This window comes from Rousettus aegyptiacus, unplaced genomic scaffold (assembly GCF_014176215.1).
Source record: "Rousettus aegyptiacus isolate mRouAeg1 unplaced genomic scaffold, mRouAeg1.p scaffold_m13_p_17, whole genome shotgun sequence".
Classification (NCBI taxonomy): domain Eukaryota; kingdom Metazoa; phylum Chordata; class Mammalia; order Chiroptera; family Pteropodidae; genus Rousettus; species Rousettus aegyptiacus.
The window spans coordinates 35,571,726-35,586,695 of NW_023416292.1; the positions used below are offsets into that span (position 1 = coordinate 35,571,726).

A 14,970-nucleotide genomic window follows, 5' to 3' on the forward strand; every position below is an offset into this window, starting at 1 on the left:
CTGGAGTGTCCATGTGATGAGGAGTGAAGAATGCAGGAGCTGGAGAAGTGGCCTTGTTGGGCTGGTGTGCTGTGTATACCAGGCAGGTGAGCTAGGATTTCTTCTCAGAGGTGCTGGGGAAGCACATCGAGATTTTAAGCACTAGAGTGACGCAATAGATGGGTGTTTTAGAAAGCACAAGTAGCAGGATCAGCCAAGAGGCAGGAGCCCCAGGAGGCAGCAGTCTCCAGGAGGAAGAATAATGGATCTAAAGCCGTGATGCAGGGGATAGCAATAAGGTACAGATGTGAGAGAGGTGCAAAGGGCAGAACTGATGGGACTTTGTGGCTGACTGGATATGAGCCCAAGAGAGCAGATGAGTGTAGGGTAACTCCTAGGTTTCTGAGGGCTTAATTGATACCATTTACTGAATGAGGCATCCAGGGGAAGCAGGTTTGGGGAGAAAGATACTCAAATCAATTAGGTAGATGTTGCTCGTGCGATGCCTGTGGGACATTTAAGTGGAGATGAATAGCAGGCAGTATGGTTGAGAGTTCTGGGTTGAAGATATTTATCTGGTATCCACAGTATCCATATGGTGGTTGAAGCCATAGGAGGAAATGAGCTCATCCGGCAAATGTGAGCATAAGAAAAGAAGAAACCAACCCCCTGGGGAATGCCACTGTCTAAGGAAAAGAGAGGGAAAGAGCTGAGAAGGGAACTGAGAAGAAACAGCTACAAGCAGGAGAAAAGCCAGGAGGAGCTGGATCCATAGAGGGTGGAGAGAACATTTGAGAGAATCAGAATCGTGGTGCCAGAAACTGCAGAGATCAAATAAGATCATGTCTGGAAAGGATCCACTTGACCCAGCCACAGAGATCGTTGGTCACCAGCAAGAGCAGTTTCAGTGGGTGCTTGGGGCAGAGGCCAGATTGAAGAGAGGATGCAAAGCGAGAGGAAGTAGAAATAGTAAATGCCGACTCTTGAAGAAGAGTCTGGCTCTGTAGGAAAGGTGATGGAGTGGTAGCTAGAGTGATAAAGTTAATGAGAAGCTGGGTACAGGGAGTGCCAGGATGTACAGATCTCTGAGGCACAGGGAAGGGCTGGGTTCAGGGAAGAAGGCTTGTTCTTGAGTAAAAGGGCCTTCCCTTTCTCTGAGATGGAAAGAAAGTGGGTGGGAAGATGGCTTTCCTGCTAGACTTTCTTGATGAAAGACAATCTCATCCTTCTGATAGAGATGATGAGGCTTATGTAGCCTTCGGGGAATGGGAGAGTCGCTTATGCTTATATCATGTATATTTGCAGTTTTCTTGTTTCATTTTGCATCTTTCTGGTTGATAGCACAATGCCTCATACATACTGTTCAATGAATGTCTAACTGAGCTGAATCACACAGCGCTTTGACATATATGGGGGTGGGGGCAGGGAGATGGTTCCAACATCAGATAGGATGAATGAGATTTCTACTAGGTTGTAGTTGTACTCACTGGAATTCAGTAATTGATTTGATCAATACTTCATTTTTGAACACCACATGTTAGGTCGCTTTGCTAGGTACTAGGGACACAGTGGCAATATTTTACACATAATGAAAAAATCAGTTTCATGCTTTTCACATCCATGATTATGAGGTTCTATTTAGAGGATTGAATGTTCAACGGACCTTTTTAGTTGATGTTCTTGCAGTCACAATGACCCCTTCCTGCTTACTGAAATCTTTTTCTCACCTGCTTAGACACCGCACTTCCTTTTCTCCTGTCTCTGATTACCTCTTAGTGTCCTTTCCCTTTCCCTTCTCTTCCCCCAGTTATAGTATTGTGCAGTTATGAGCCACTTCTTCCCTTTTAGCCACACTCCTTTTTGCAGGTTTCAGCCACTGTTTCATGTGGACACCCCTCCCCCCATCTCTATTATTCGGCCCGAGCTCTCCTCCAATAGGTTGCATACTTCCGATTTCCTACGTTTTGATCATATTAGGATGTCTTACTTTTTCCTCAAACTCAGGACATCTAAACCTGAGTTCATCATCTTCTCTATCTGCTTCTCCCTCCCCATCCCACTACACCCCTTTGCCTATATTCCTGGCCCATATCTGTCAGTTCTAAGATTGAAGACTTGGAAGGATCAAAAGCCTGCAGAGTCTTGCCTCCCATAGTTCTGCTCTTTGAAGATGTTCCTCTGAGATTCAATTAAAATAGGATGCTCGTCAAAAAAATTAAAAATAAATCTACCACACAACCCAGGAATTCTACTTCTGAGTATTTATCTGAAGAAAACAAAAACATTAATTTGAAAAGATATATGCACTCCTGTGTTCATTGCAACATTATTTATAATAGCCAAGGTATGGAAGCAACATAAGTATCCATTGATAAATAATCGGATAAAGAAGAGGTGGTACATATGTACAATGGAATATTACTGAGCCATAAAAAGAATACAATCTTAACATTTTTGACAACATGGATAGACCTAGAGGGTATTATGCTAAGTGAAATAAGTCAGAGAAAGACAAATACCATATGGTTTCACTTATATGTCAAATCTAAAAAAAAAAAAGAAAAAAAATATACTCATAGAAACAGAAACCAAAAGGATGGTTGCCAGAGGGGAGGGGAATGGGAGGATGGGTGAAAATGTCAAGAGGGAATGCAGTCAATATTATGGTAAGTTTGCATGGTGACAGATGATTACATTGTAAGGTATAAAAATGTGGAAGCGCTATATTGCACACCTGAAACTAATATAACTAATATAATATTGGATTCCAACTATACTTAAATAAAAATAATTTGAAACAATAAACAAAAAGTAGGATTGACTAAGGGGATGGATGTCACCGATGCCACCACAGCAGCAAGGACCTGTAACCAGGTAACGAGGTCCTGGGTGTGGTTCCTCTTTTGCAGAAATTGCCATATAAGAACCCAACTCACCTTGCTCAGCAACAGGAACCCTGGAATCGGCTCAGCTCAACTCCTACTGTCACCTCCATGAGGCGGGATGCTTATTTTTTTGACCCTGAGGTACCTAACATTGAAATGCTATTTCTCTTTACCTTTACTTGGGACTCATTAATATCCTCTTTGAAAGGTAGTCTGTCCCTGACGGCTTTAGTGTCTTTCCTTCGGTCCCCAATTCAAGATCCAAGATGCTACAAAATCTAAAACCAAATACCAACTTATCTGGCCCCCGGGAAGTCAGAAGGCTTGAATTTTGCACCAGTTTATTATCTGGAGCAAATCATTTTCTCACCAAACTTCTCTCTTCTTATTGAAACAAAGTCTGAATATAACCATGAATGAGGGAAGGCCCGTTAAGCCCAAGTCAGGGACAGTATAGTGATTCCACGTGGACAGGGAGACTTCACTACTCCTTAGACCTCACCATGAGAGAACTCCATATTGACAAGAGTTACCGTGTACAGTTTGGTATGTAAGGAGTTGGTGGATCTAAGGCCCGAACGGGGTTCACTCTGCTTTTGGGCAAGAATAGAACCCAAGAGAGTCTGATTAGAGTGGGTGGAGGAGGGGGCAGAGGTGGTGTGTTAACCCTGGAGCTGACTTCTTTGTAGATACCGAAGGATGACCTGGATTTCCGTTTAGCAGCCTTGTACGACCACCACATAGGGGCATTCAAGAACAAAAGTGAGATCCTGATACACCAGGAGACCATCCAGGATACCTATGCGTAAGTGGTGGAGGCACAGCCTCCCCACCCTAAGGATAATGCCATCAAATCACAGCCAGCAAAGTGTCACCTGGGAAATATACTTGTTTGTATAGATTTCTGTATTTTTTACATCTGTACCTGTAAATGATGTTTTTTTTTTTGTTATCTAAAATGAACAGAGATCCTCCAAGATTGTGCTCATCTGTATTACCAAATGAAAATTTCCATTTATTCCAGAGGGTAAAAAGGCCTTTGGTTACTTCACTTCTAAGGTTGCATGCAACTATCTTTCCCTCCTCACCTGTCTCCTTTTGACTGGTTTCACTCTCCTGTTCTTCCCCTATCATCTTCTAGAATCATGAAGAGCCAATCACCTGGAGAACCTTCACCTTCCTCAACATCCCCCATCACTTCCCGAGCTAACATCAGACACTGGATCAACCCTAAGAAGGACTCCATCCACAGCATCCAGGGATCCATAGGTAAGAGTTAGAAGGGCAGATGGGTGGTGTTAGATTTTCTAAATGGGCCCATGAATTAAGGATATCAGGGGACATGACGACTACGGAATGAATTCAATTTTTCAGGAAGACCCATAGCTACCTTAGCTACCTCCCAGCTGTCATAAGAACCTTCTCCATAGGTGAATTGCATATATGATGGTTACAGGCTCCCAGAAAAGGCAAAGGATCCGAAATTCACAGCCCACTCCTTTCCCCACAGTGTCCCCTCACACTGCAGCCACCAATGGAGGCTACTCCAGAAAGAATGATGGTGGCTTCTTTTCCACCTAGTGTTGACAGGCTCCTGGACTGATTAATCATAGTGCAACATCCTGCCACCCATCTCCATTAAACAGATTTGTGCAAGATGAAGCCTGAAGTGTCTGTTATCCGTGGACTGAGTTGCCACTCCACTACTCTTAAAATATGGGTGGGGGGATGGGAGGGTGGAGGGGGCTGTTTCTGAACGTCCTGAAACTAGTCCTGTAGGGCATATTTGCAACTTGGAAAGGCATCTTGCTGAAAAGATAAGGATTTAGGACAGACTCGCAGTTTTGGGCAGGAGGCAGGTATTCATATTTTGTAAACAAGTCATTCCAACCATACGGATATATCCATTCAACATTTCTTGCAAACATTTCTGTCAGGCACTGAGCTAAGCATTGGGGAAACAGGAAAGGACATGGCCCGTTGTCTTCGTGAGCTTGCAGTCATTGTAATTTTAGCAGCTCTACATAGCATTAATATTTATGCTGTTACACTTAATGGATTTCCCATCTCCTGGATATAGTCATCTGCTGGGCTTACTTTTCCACGAGGGCTTCATCTTCCCGGTCCTGGCTTTTTGCCATTGTTTGTTCTCTAACTCTGCTACTGTCTCCTTGCCAGAGGTCAAATCCTTTTTTGTGTGTTAGTTTGTGCTGATTTTTAAAAACCTGGGTCAACAATCTGGTGCTTGGGTTTGATGCATTAATGATGCATTAATGTGGTTTCTGAAATCACAAGTCACTGATAGGAACTTGCTGATATATTGGACAAGAAATGGCAGACTTTCTAGAACACCGTGTGGTTAAATTCCCATTTCTAAGTTTGAACAGCAAATGCATAGTTGAATAATTTAGATAGGAAAAGGTTTCTTCCTGGTACTCAAGTGCAGGGTCCTGAAATTAACTATCATAGTCCCTCTTTCACAGAGATACTCCAGTCTCTTCAGATAGTATCTGCTACCTAGTGGCAATATAAAGTTTCAGTTCTCAGTATTTAGAATGGATGAAAATGACAGAGGGTGACTCTGCATAGTCCTCATTAAGGTCGATACTGAACATCGAAAAATGTTATTACCGTGATTCATGCATTGAGGCTTTTAAAAATAGATTCCTAGACCTCCCTGATAATTCTGATTCAGTAAACGTGGGGCAGGTCCCTGGAATCTGAATTCTTAAACGCTCTCCAAATTTTCCGGAGACAGATACATATGCACAGAGACATGCATATATACCTATATCCCTTAGCGGCAGACGCTGTATAGTGCCTTTAAGCCAGGGGCTACCAGTGTGGGTACCATACAGTCAACATGACAAGGCGGGCCTAAAGGAAAAAAAGGGAGGCTAAGGAAGAACAAGGCCTCCGTCTCCTTTCAGCGCCCGCTTCCGCGGGCGAGATGACAGTTCATTCACCCTCCATCCTCGCCCTCCGCCGACTGCTAACGCGTTAGCCCCATGCCCCGGGCGGCCGTGTCTTGGGGCCGGGCTCAGATCAGAATCGCCTCGATAATCAGCGGCCCGGGACAAGCCTGGCCTCGTCTATCTGATCAATTCATCACTTCTGAGCGCCGGGCCCCGTAGGACCGGTTCCGGGACCTCCGGGACCGCGGCGTTACCGCCGCCCAAAGGGCCTCGCTGCACAGCGCCCCGAGGAGGGGGCTTCGCAGGAGGGGAGCTTTTCATTTCGGGTCCGCCCGGCGGGGCTGGGGTCATAACCCGATCAAATAAGATCAATGTGTAGGCGGGAGTAGAGGCCAAGGGGGGAGGGGTGCACACACTCACCTTGCACGCCCCACGCGCTCTCACATACGCGTCCACTCACACACTCGGCCCACACACGCCTTCCACGCGACACCACGACTTAGCACACACAACCATCACCCCCAGGGCGCTCTGCCTCCCGTTAAGGAGCGGAAGTCCGCACCCTCCTTTAAACTTCTCCGCCGCCTCGGAGGATTCTGGGAGGAACCACCGAGTTCTGGGAGAACCACAGCGCCCTCATCGAGTGGGCGCTTTGCTGCCCTCGCGTGGATCGGAGGGGAACTCCGGCCCCAGGGAAAGGGGACAAAAATCCCACAATTATGAGTTGTGGTTGTCTTTGGATCTTTGTGCAGGTCTATATTTATAAACCTATCTATAGTTTTTCTTTGACTTTTGATCCAAGGCTTTGATCCAAGTTCTGGATATACGATGACTCACTCTCAGGGGATTTATAGGTGAATGACTCTTTCCCATGGAGAAGGCAAATCCTGGTCATTACTAACACCAGCATTTCCAGGAGCTCCTTCACACAAAAAAGACAACAAACTTCATTTTACCAAACAGAAGGGTGAGAATAAACTATTTAAATCAAAGACTAGGTAGTCAGGATATCTGTGAAATGAGTAGTTAGGAGGCATATCCCTGTCCTCATGTACAGAGCCCTCTTGCTCCACAGAACTTGATGCTTTAGCAGCCATATTGCTAAAACTTCATTTACCTTCACATCCATTAAAATATCTCACTTTCAAACTCCAGAATGAGTAGTGAAAATCAGTAGTGATTATATAAATAGAATCAGCTCCTTTTAGAGAGCACAATTTTAATCTCAGTTCCTTCTTTCTCCTTTTTCAATGAAATAGGCGCATGTATGGAGGAGAAATAAAAATCAGGATTTTGGAATTACTAGAAAATGATCTGTGAAGTTATAATTTGTACTTGTACGAGTGCCACCATGTACTTGGAATAAATGGATAAGGGGACAGTATCCAATGTATGTGTCAGGATCCCATTAGGTCAAAGAATTTCTATGTGCGTGGATGGCTAACCTGATAATGTCATTTGAATGAAGTTTATGGCTGGTATTGGCAAATAGCAATAGTAGGTAAAATATATTTGGAAGCATCATCTATCTTAATATACCTCAAAATTTATTCATATATATAAAATATATATGCTGATATATACAGTATTATACATCAGCTCCCACAAAAGAGAAAGCTACATTCTCCTGAACTACATCATACATTCAGTGTTCATCAAAAGGGGTTAAAAGGAATGATAGCATTCACTAATGTTAACTAAAAAACCATGGGCAGAACCCAAGGGAGTATTGAACAAAGTTCAGTAAACTCAGAATGTGACAAACAAAATGAACAAAAATGGTAGGGAAAGAAAATTTTAATTTCAAGGTTTGTGCAGACAATGGTGAATAAAAAATTGTATTTCAACTATAAAAAGCTGACTTCAATTCCACCCTGGTGATGCCAGTTTGAATCTGAGGCGATACTGCTATTCCCATAAGACTCTCATAAGAGGAACAACTTCTACAATTTTCAATAAAAAATATATGACATATCAAGCAAAATAATGAGTTAAACAGGTTTTGGCTTATCTGCTTACATAAAGTCAAATGAAATAAGCTGTGTATTTGTTTCTTGCTGTAAATTACCTTGTGTACTTTTTAGTACATTCTGGTATGAAAACATCTCAAAATATAACAATTCAAGAGTTTAGGTCAAGATGACCCACCCAGGAGGCTATAAAAGTTGGTCTGAATAACTAGAACTCTGAAATGGAACTAGTGTAAAATAGGAAGCAGCTCTAAGCACCAAGCTGACAGACGTTAGCCCTATTAGAGGAAAAAAAGCTCTTAAAGCTACAAAGTAACAAGTGCAAACATTATGTATTTCCAGAGTGACATTCCCATTGGCCAACAGGTCCCAAAATCACACTCACAAGGTATACCTCTTCCTTCATGTGCCAACAGATTTCCTTTCTCTCATATTAAAGGTCCTCAGAAATGAACTTGGAAAACATATGAATCATTGAAATTTATCCTGTGGACCAATTCCTGAAGAGATAACAGCCACAACTTTGAGATGATTAAACATGTAGTGTTTACTTGATGACTTACTATATTTCCAGAATCCCTCAAAGCACTAAACTGCCTATTTGAGAACCTGAACTTCCTAGCAGCTTTTGTTCTCTTGGGGTAAGACAAATGTCACTTAACTGACACAGGGGTCAACAACAGCTAACTTGCCCACAGTCAAGTTTCACTTTAATGGTCATTTCAACTGGCAAACTTATGTCCATGCTTGCTTTTTACGATAATTTAATTTTAGACCAACTTTTTTTAAAAGAAGTTCTAGGCTTCATAAATGCAACAGTTGATTCTTTTGCAGATTAGCAGGAGGGAATGGAGAAGTCTTTCCTTGAAATGTTGAGTCATCTAAAATGATTTACTCAGGAGGTACCATACTGCACGGAAAAGCCATCAATCTCAGTTGCAAACCTTTGTTTTCTTTTACATTAAAGACTGCCCTCATTTTATTCATGGAGTCTCTGAACTGTCCAAACATGCTTATGAATATCAGTAACTTCTCTTACTCAAATTTCTTCATGTTCATGTGATATAGAATTTCCAAGAGACAGTGAAAGAGTACTACAATACGAAGAAAATTAAGAGTTGGCCAGGAAAAACAAGTAATCAACTAAAACTTGCCTTGACCCAGATTTAAACAAAGAACGTTTCTATCTTAGATAGCATGACAAAACTCCCATCTAACATCACAATTTTAAACTACATGACTTCACTAGTATATGAATTGATATACTAGACTTATTTCTTCTACCCTAACTACAAATATATTAAGCAACTATTTGTTCAGTCATCTCTCTTTCCCCTAGTGGTGGCATTTAGAACTGAGAAATAGTATTTAGCTCTCAGTAATTTTGAAAATATAAAAAGGCTTTAGGAAAATAGCAACAAGATTCATTTTCAATATACCATTTGATGAAGTAGACTCTCCTTTTGGGGATCCTGGTGGACAGAACATTTTTTCTTGTCTGAGTTATTGCTTTCTGGTCTCATCACAGACAGATAACTCCAAAATCTTATGTAGGCTCAGATTCTCTTGGCAAAACTCTCCAGCTTCCAGCACACAGCACCTTTTTCATCTGTTCTCTTTTTGCAGTGAGGACCATGTCTTTCTCTTATGTTCCCAGATGGGTATGTGAAAGGTAAATTTCCAAAGCCAAAAAATTTCCTGGCATTGTACAACTTGGCAAGCCCCCTGCCAATTTACCAAATTCAGATTAGTGAAAAAAAAAAGTCCAGTCCTGAAAATTATCTCCTTCCAAGAGATTTGAACACAGCTTATGGCTTTCTCTAATGAGTCTGTCTGAAAAGATCCTGATGAGGGCTGAGGAACAAAACAGGTGACAGGTTTTTAAGCAGGAGGTGTATAACGTTATCACCGAGGGGTGTAATTTATCTGAACATTATATGCTTTTTGCTGACAACTGATTTACACATAAAGGAAGTTGGCTTTCTGGGATCCCCTGAAGCATAAATATGTTTGTAACCATAAGGACTTTTCCCCACATATGGTAGGGGTAGATGCTATGGTGTCATCCTGAGGACTTTGATGATTTTAGCTGAACTCTCCTATGCTGGGCCCAGGCCCATGACAGGTTCTTCACCTTCATCCCCTTGGTTGGCCGTTGATGAGATGGATGCTTGGGAATTCATTTTATAAACAGGACGTAAAAGGCCATGACGACACAGGCAATTGCCACAGCAGCGTGCAACCTGGTTCCAATCACAGCAGCTAGCAGGCAAAAAGTAAAAAGAGAAAAGAAATCACATCTTGCCCTTCATATAAATCCTGACTTTCAAGGTGATACTTTGAAATCTCTAATCATAAATGAACATACCTATTAAGGGTCTCAAGAACCCACTGGGAATGTAAATAAATACTACTCTTGTGGCTTTAGGTTCTAGGTGAATATACTGTTTATTTATATTTTGCCCAATTTTGAAAACAGATCGAGGTAGGTAGGATTCCAGATAAAGGTGCCCAAAGTGAGAAATAAAAAGGCATCTGAGTTAATTAAATCAAAACTTACAAAACTAAAAAATTAAATAAAAAAACTCCATTATATTCTTTCCAGAAGTTCATAAAAACTTCTCATTGGGAAAATAATCCTTCCAACAATTCTAGTCAAGTCTAAAATGTTTAATTTATATTCTTTTACTCCATGGAGAATATTAAAATTACCTTGATGCTAAAATAAACAATTATGTAAAAATGGAGCCAAATATAATCCTAGTCTATCTCACGCCCTCCTCTTTGTAGCACCTCACCGTCTAGAGATGGCAATCTCCTCCTCTTCCTGTGCAGATATGATCTTACCTTTGTAAAACACACCCCAAACTCCCTTCTTCTCTGATAGCAGCCAGGTTTTGAGACGAGGAACTTTCTTGAAGTAGGCACAGGTGCAAACAAAGAGCAAACCAAACACCAGAATCCCATCCAAAGAGTACACTGTTACAGAAAGAAAAGAAAATCTTTGGTGCTTATCCAGTTTGGGGCAGGTGATCCCACTGGAGAACTCCAAGAATCACGGAGTGTGATATACTATCAAGACGATAACTGCTACTGCAGTGCCAACCCTTGACAAGAGGAAGCCAAGGTCCTGGGACTAAGAAGGTCACCTTATTCCCTAAAACTGCTTTTAGGCATCCCTTAAAACAACTTCACTGCACCTTATGCACGCCTCCCCTTTAACTAACTACAAGTCCTGAGAAGCATGCATCAGTTGATGTGGAATCAGACTCTCAGGAATGGTCAGTGTTGGCAATAGGTTGAAAGAGGCATAAGAATCCTTCGAGCCTTAGTTGAGAGAATTAAAGACATTCTAATTATAAATTACTCGTGTGATAGAGGAGAGCTAGAAATGTGGCCAAGTCTCTCAGATCTGCATCTGTTGATGAAGAAAATGTTAAGGCAAAAAATGTTAAAGCTTAAGGGAAATGGCAAGCATTAGAATCCATATGACTACAACTTTCCTAAGCTTATCTTACATTTCATGCATGATACTCCATCCACTTACAAACCAAATTTCTGCCAGAACAGCAACAGATTCTTGTTAAAAAAAAAAAAAAAAAAATCTGGGGCTTAAACGTAGTGAGACAACTGCAGGGGAAAAAAAGCTGTGAACAATTCTATTTCTTACATATGTAAACTGAGCTATTTCTTATATATAGAAGCACAATAAATCACCTAACTGCAAAGAAAAGATATCAAACCACAAAAGGAGGAAGGGTGGCTAAAATTCATTCAGTATCAGACTGCTCTCTTGTTTCCTGGTTTTGATAATTTCTTGCTCTGGGTGATGTCCCTTCTCCTACTGTGGCTAGTAACCGCAGACCTCTGACTGCCCAGGAAGCTCAAAAAGGACCATTTACAAAACCAGCACCAGCCAATTCTAGACCACTTTTATCTTCCTCTCTCTCTGGTAAAACTATCTTACAGCTGGGTGTCACAAAAGGGTCTGTAAATTAATACATACACTAAGTTTTTAGTATGAATCTTTTTGTGCTAGTCTTTTCCTCCCTAAGTTTTTGCAGACAATGCCAACATTCACAAGGAGGTGAGTGAAATCTGAGTCTTCAGTGCCAGGCTTATGGAGAAGGTACTATGGAGAAACGCTGTCCTGTGCCCCTCAAATCATACTACCTAAGTGGCTTTCCCCTCTTTCCTGTAGGGCTGAATCTGAAGACCGTAAAATCCCTGCTTCCTGATCTTCCCTGGAATTCGGAAACCATGTCTATAAAGCAAAGAAGCCTAGAAAATTAGGACAAACAAACAGGGTGGTAACTGCCAGTTAGACGAGGCAGTGTCTAAATCCAACCCTTACAACACTAGTCAGGGTCTCCAGATGGGATTGCCGAGACAGAACTTTAGAATCAAACAAAAGAAAGCTTTCCATCATTTTTTCAAAACAAGGACTTTTTTTCCAGGGTCTACATTACCCCCTCTCAGAAGTGTGGGGCTTGAGTACCTCTGTGATTTCTTGGTCCTCCCAGCAAGCCTACTGTCCGAAAGTATGAGAACGTAGGGGACTAGTAGGATGATCTTCTTTCCTCACTGGTGCTAAAGCAAATAGTTCAAAAGGGACCGGCCTCTCCAAAAGGCTTGTAAGGGCCAGAACGAACTTCTAGGAAGGGAAGAGAAGGCACAGACTAGGGACCAAGGACTTGAGGTTTGGGCACGAGAGGCGCTACGGTTCTACATGAACCATAGGAACGGGGAACCGTGGAGGGGTACAGGGGACAGGAGTCTGAGGCACTCAGAGGCCAAGAGGGGCTGCGAGGGGAGGGGCGGAGAGAACGACCACGTCAGCCCCAGCCCCACCCGCCACGTTTCTTCTCATCTTTCCCTCCCATCCTCTCTCTGAGCATTGGCATTCACCGTTTGTCATCGCGGCTGGGCCCGCGCCTGGCTAGGGGGTCCGGGATCAGCGGTGATTGTGGCGAAGGAGGGGGAACCAGCACCCGCTTGACACTTCCCGATCTCGGCCGCAGCGACGGGTAGGAGCCGTAGTACGCAGGCGCAAGGGCAGAGAGGCGAGCGTCGAACGCAATCAGGGGTGGCTAGCAGATTGCCGAAGTAGGGAGACCTTGTCGGGTGGAACTGGCGTGCTGACTTATGGGTAAGAAGCGCGCCGTCGGGGAGGGTTCCTACGTGGCCATGGTAACCAAGTCTCCTCCGCGGGTCCTGCGTAACCGGACCCTTTTGCTTTGCACTTTGTGTTGTGGCAGGTGTGTGTGTGTGTGTGTGTGTGTGCGTGTGTGTGCGCGCGCGCGCGCGTGTGTGTGTGTGTGTGTGTGGCAGCCCACCTGCAACCAAGAGATTTCGGTACTGGACTCCAAGAGGCGGCTCCTGCGGCCTCCAGGACTGCCCTTGCTGTGCTGACCTTTCTTACTCCCCATGGAATCTGGATAGTCAGGCTGCGTCTGAACTTTTGAAATGAAATAAGGAACATTATACAAACACAAGTTACATATTTCAGATCCTAAAGCTCCACGTTGTCAAGAAACATTCAGATAATTGTCTGTCTGCGTGGATTTTTCTTTAAACTTTCACGAGAGTCTCGATTATCTCCTGTATTTCGTTAATGCTTCGGTCACCTCCGCCACTTTGACCAGGAATCCGCGATATCTGGACAGCGCTGCTCACATTCACAAGCTGACGAGAGGTATCGTCAGGTTTTAGTGGTGGGAATGGGATGGAAGAGACAAAGCCACAGATTCCATTTTATAAATTGAAATTCTTGATTGTACACAACTCATCCTGCTTTATTAGAGTCTAGGCGAGAGAGCGACTCTGAGTCCTCTGAGGCTGAAATTATAAGGTTACCCGTCCTCAGTGGTTGACAAGGTCCTATAAGGACTCTGTGCCCCTCTTGCTACAGTGCCATCTGCTGGCTGCGGCCAGCTTGCTTACGCAGGAAAATCTACCAAAGCCGCCTTCTAGGAGCTAGAGAGTATCAAGAGGCAAAACAGAAAAGTGTGATTGATGCAGGACAAACTCCTTGTGATAATATACATAAATGTAGAATCTTAAAAAATGGAATATTATGGGACAAAACCTAGAAGGCCAAATATATGCCCATTCACAGACAAATCCCTCTGACCAAAAGAACTGCTCAGGACCACTCAAAAACAAAACAAAAAATCCTGTCTTGGTCTTTGAACCTTTCACCAATTGTAATCTAAGACTGCGCATCAGCACTAGCATCATCATTAGCAACTGACTGTTAATTTTCTGCTCCATGGCTGGATAAAGGCTCTAAATCCTTTTAACTAGGTTCTAAACAAATTCATTTTCACTAAATTAGACTGAATCATGTAGTTCATCTACATCTAAAAAAATTCTCTTTTTCTGGATATCATGAAACTCTCTATCCTCCTTGAATTGTACCTAATTGCTCTCTTTACCCAGGTTCTTCTTCCAACTAAATATAGATGCTTCTAAGATACCCACACCCTTTTTCTTATTGATTCTTACTTAGTAACCTGTTCTGTTTCATGGCTTTACCATCTCTATGCAGTTCTTAAGTTGATGTCCTACCCAAGCTCCAGTCCTACATTTCTAACAGATGTTCTTCTGACATTTGAAGTTTTTAAAACCAAACTAATTCCCCTCTAATTTTCCTGTTTCTATGATTAAATTATTTTTTCCCAAATCACTAAATTAAAGATTTGTGAATAATCTTTGAATCAGTGAAGTCTTTCCCCCCCAACAAAAAGGCATTCAAATTGCCCCCTTTTCAATTTACAGACATGTTAGTAATTTTACCACTTCATTCTTCTTTAAGCATTAATTATTGTCTCGCAACAATGAAAAGTTACATTTGTTTAGTGTTTTTATATTTTCAAAGCAAACACACCTTGTTTTAAATCTTATTCAATCCTCACAACTGCCTTATTACCCCCATTTTGGAGATAAACAGATTTAGGGTAAGAACTGCCCAGTATCACACACAAGCAATATTTCTGGTCTTCTACACTCAGGACTAGAAACTTTTACTCCAAACTATAACTGTTGTTTCTTTAACAGTAACCACTGCCTGTTTAATATATGTCTGATCCTTTACTCTGCTATTTAATGCCTTCTAGAAGTATTTTCCACTTTCCTCTGTGAGAACTTTAAGCTTCAGCTGTGAAAAGACAATTCTATGTTCTTCAAATGTGCTCTTTGCTTTTACATTTTGCTCATGAT

At 42.3% G+C, this 14,970-nt stretch overlaps 2 protein-coding genes and 1 non-coding gene across 14 annotated transcripts in view; 1 reads left to right on the forward strand and 2 right to left on the reverse strand.

The window, feature by feature from the left end:
* Window positions 1-14,970, forward strand: part of CUNH1orf194 (chromosome unknown C1orf194 homolog) — an 88,905-nt gene that overhangs the window by 66,807 nt on the left and 7,128 nt on the right. For 5 of the 12 annotated variants that reach the window (XM_016155601.2, XM_016155604.2, XM_016155602.2 and 2 more), the window contains 4 exons: window positions 2,889-3,005; window positions 3,554-3,669; window positions 4,006-4,133; window positions 4,375-4,522. In XM_016155601.2, the coding sequence (XP_016011087.2) occupies window positions 2,889-3,005; window positions 3,554-3,669; window positions 4,006-4,133; window positions 4,375-4,445 (432 nt within the window). In that variant the 3' untranslated portion in view covers window positions 4,446-4,522. Of the gene's footprint in view, window positions 1-2,888; window positions 3,006-3,553; window positions 3,670-3,830; window positions 4,523-14,970 lie in introns of those variants that run through there. The other 7 variants (XR_004955267.1, XR_004955268.1, XM_036235114.1 and 4 more) reach the window with 5 other exon arrangements.
* Window positions 5,905-6,325, reverse strand: LOC118613242. Its single transcript, XR_004955370.1, has one exon.
* TMEM167B (transmembrane protein 167B) lies at window positions 7,306-12,801 on the reverse strand. The gene is made up of 3 exons (XM_036235117.1): window positions 12,658-12,801; window positions 10,597-10,728; window positions 7,306-10,011 (listed from the first exon to the last, which is right to left on the reverse strand). The coding sequence occupies exons 1-3, from the start codon at window positions 12,665-12,667 to the stop codon at window positions 9,929-9,931; spliced, it is 225 nt and encodes a 74-aa protein (XP_036091010.1). The 5' UTR covers window positions 12,668-12,801; the 3' UTR covers window positions 7,306-9,928.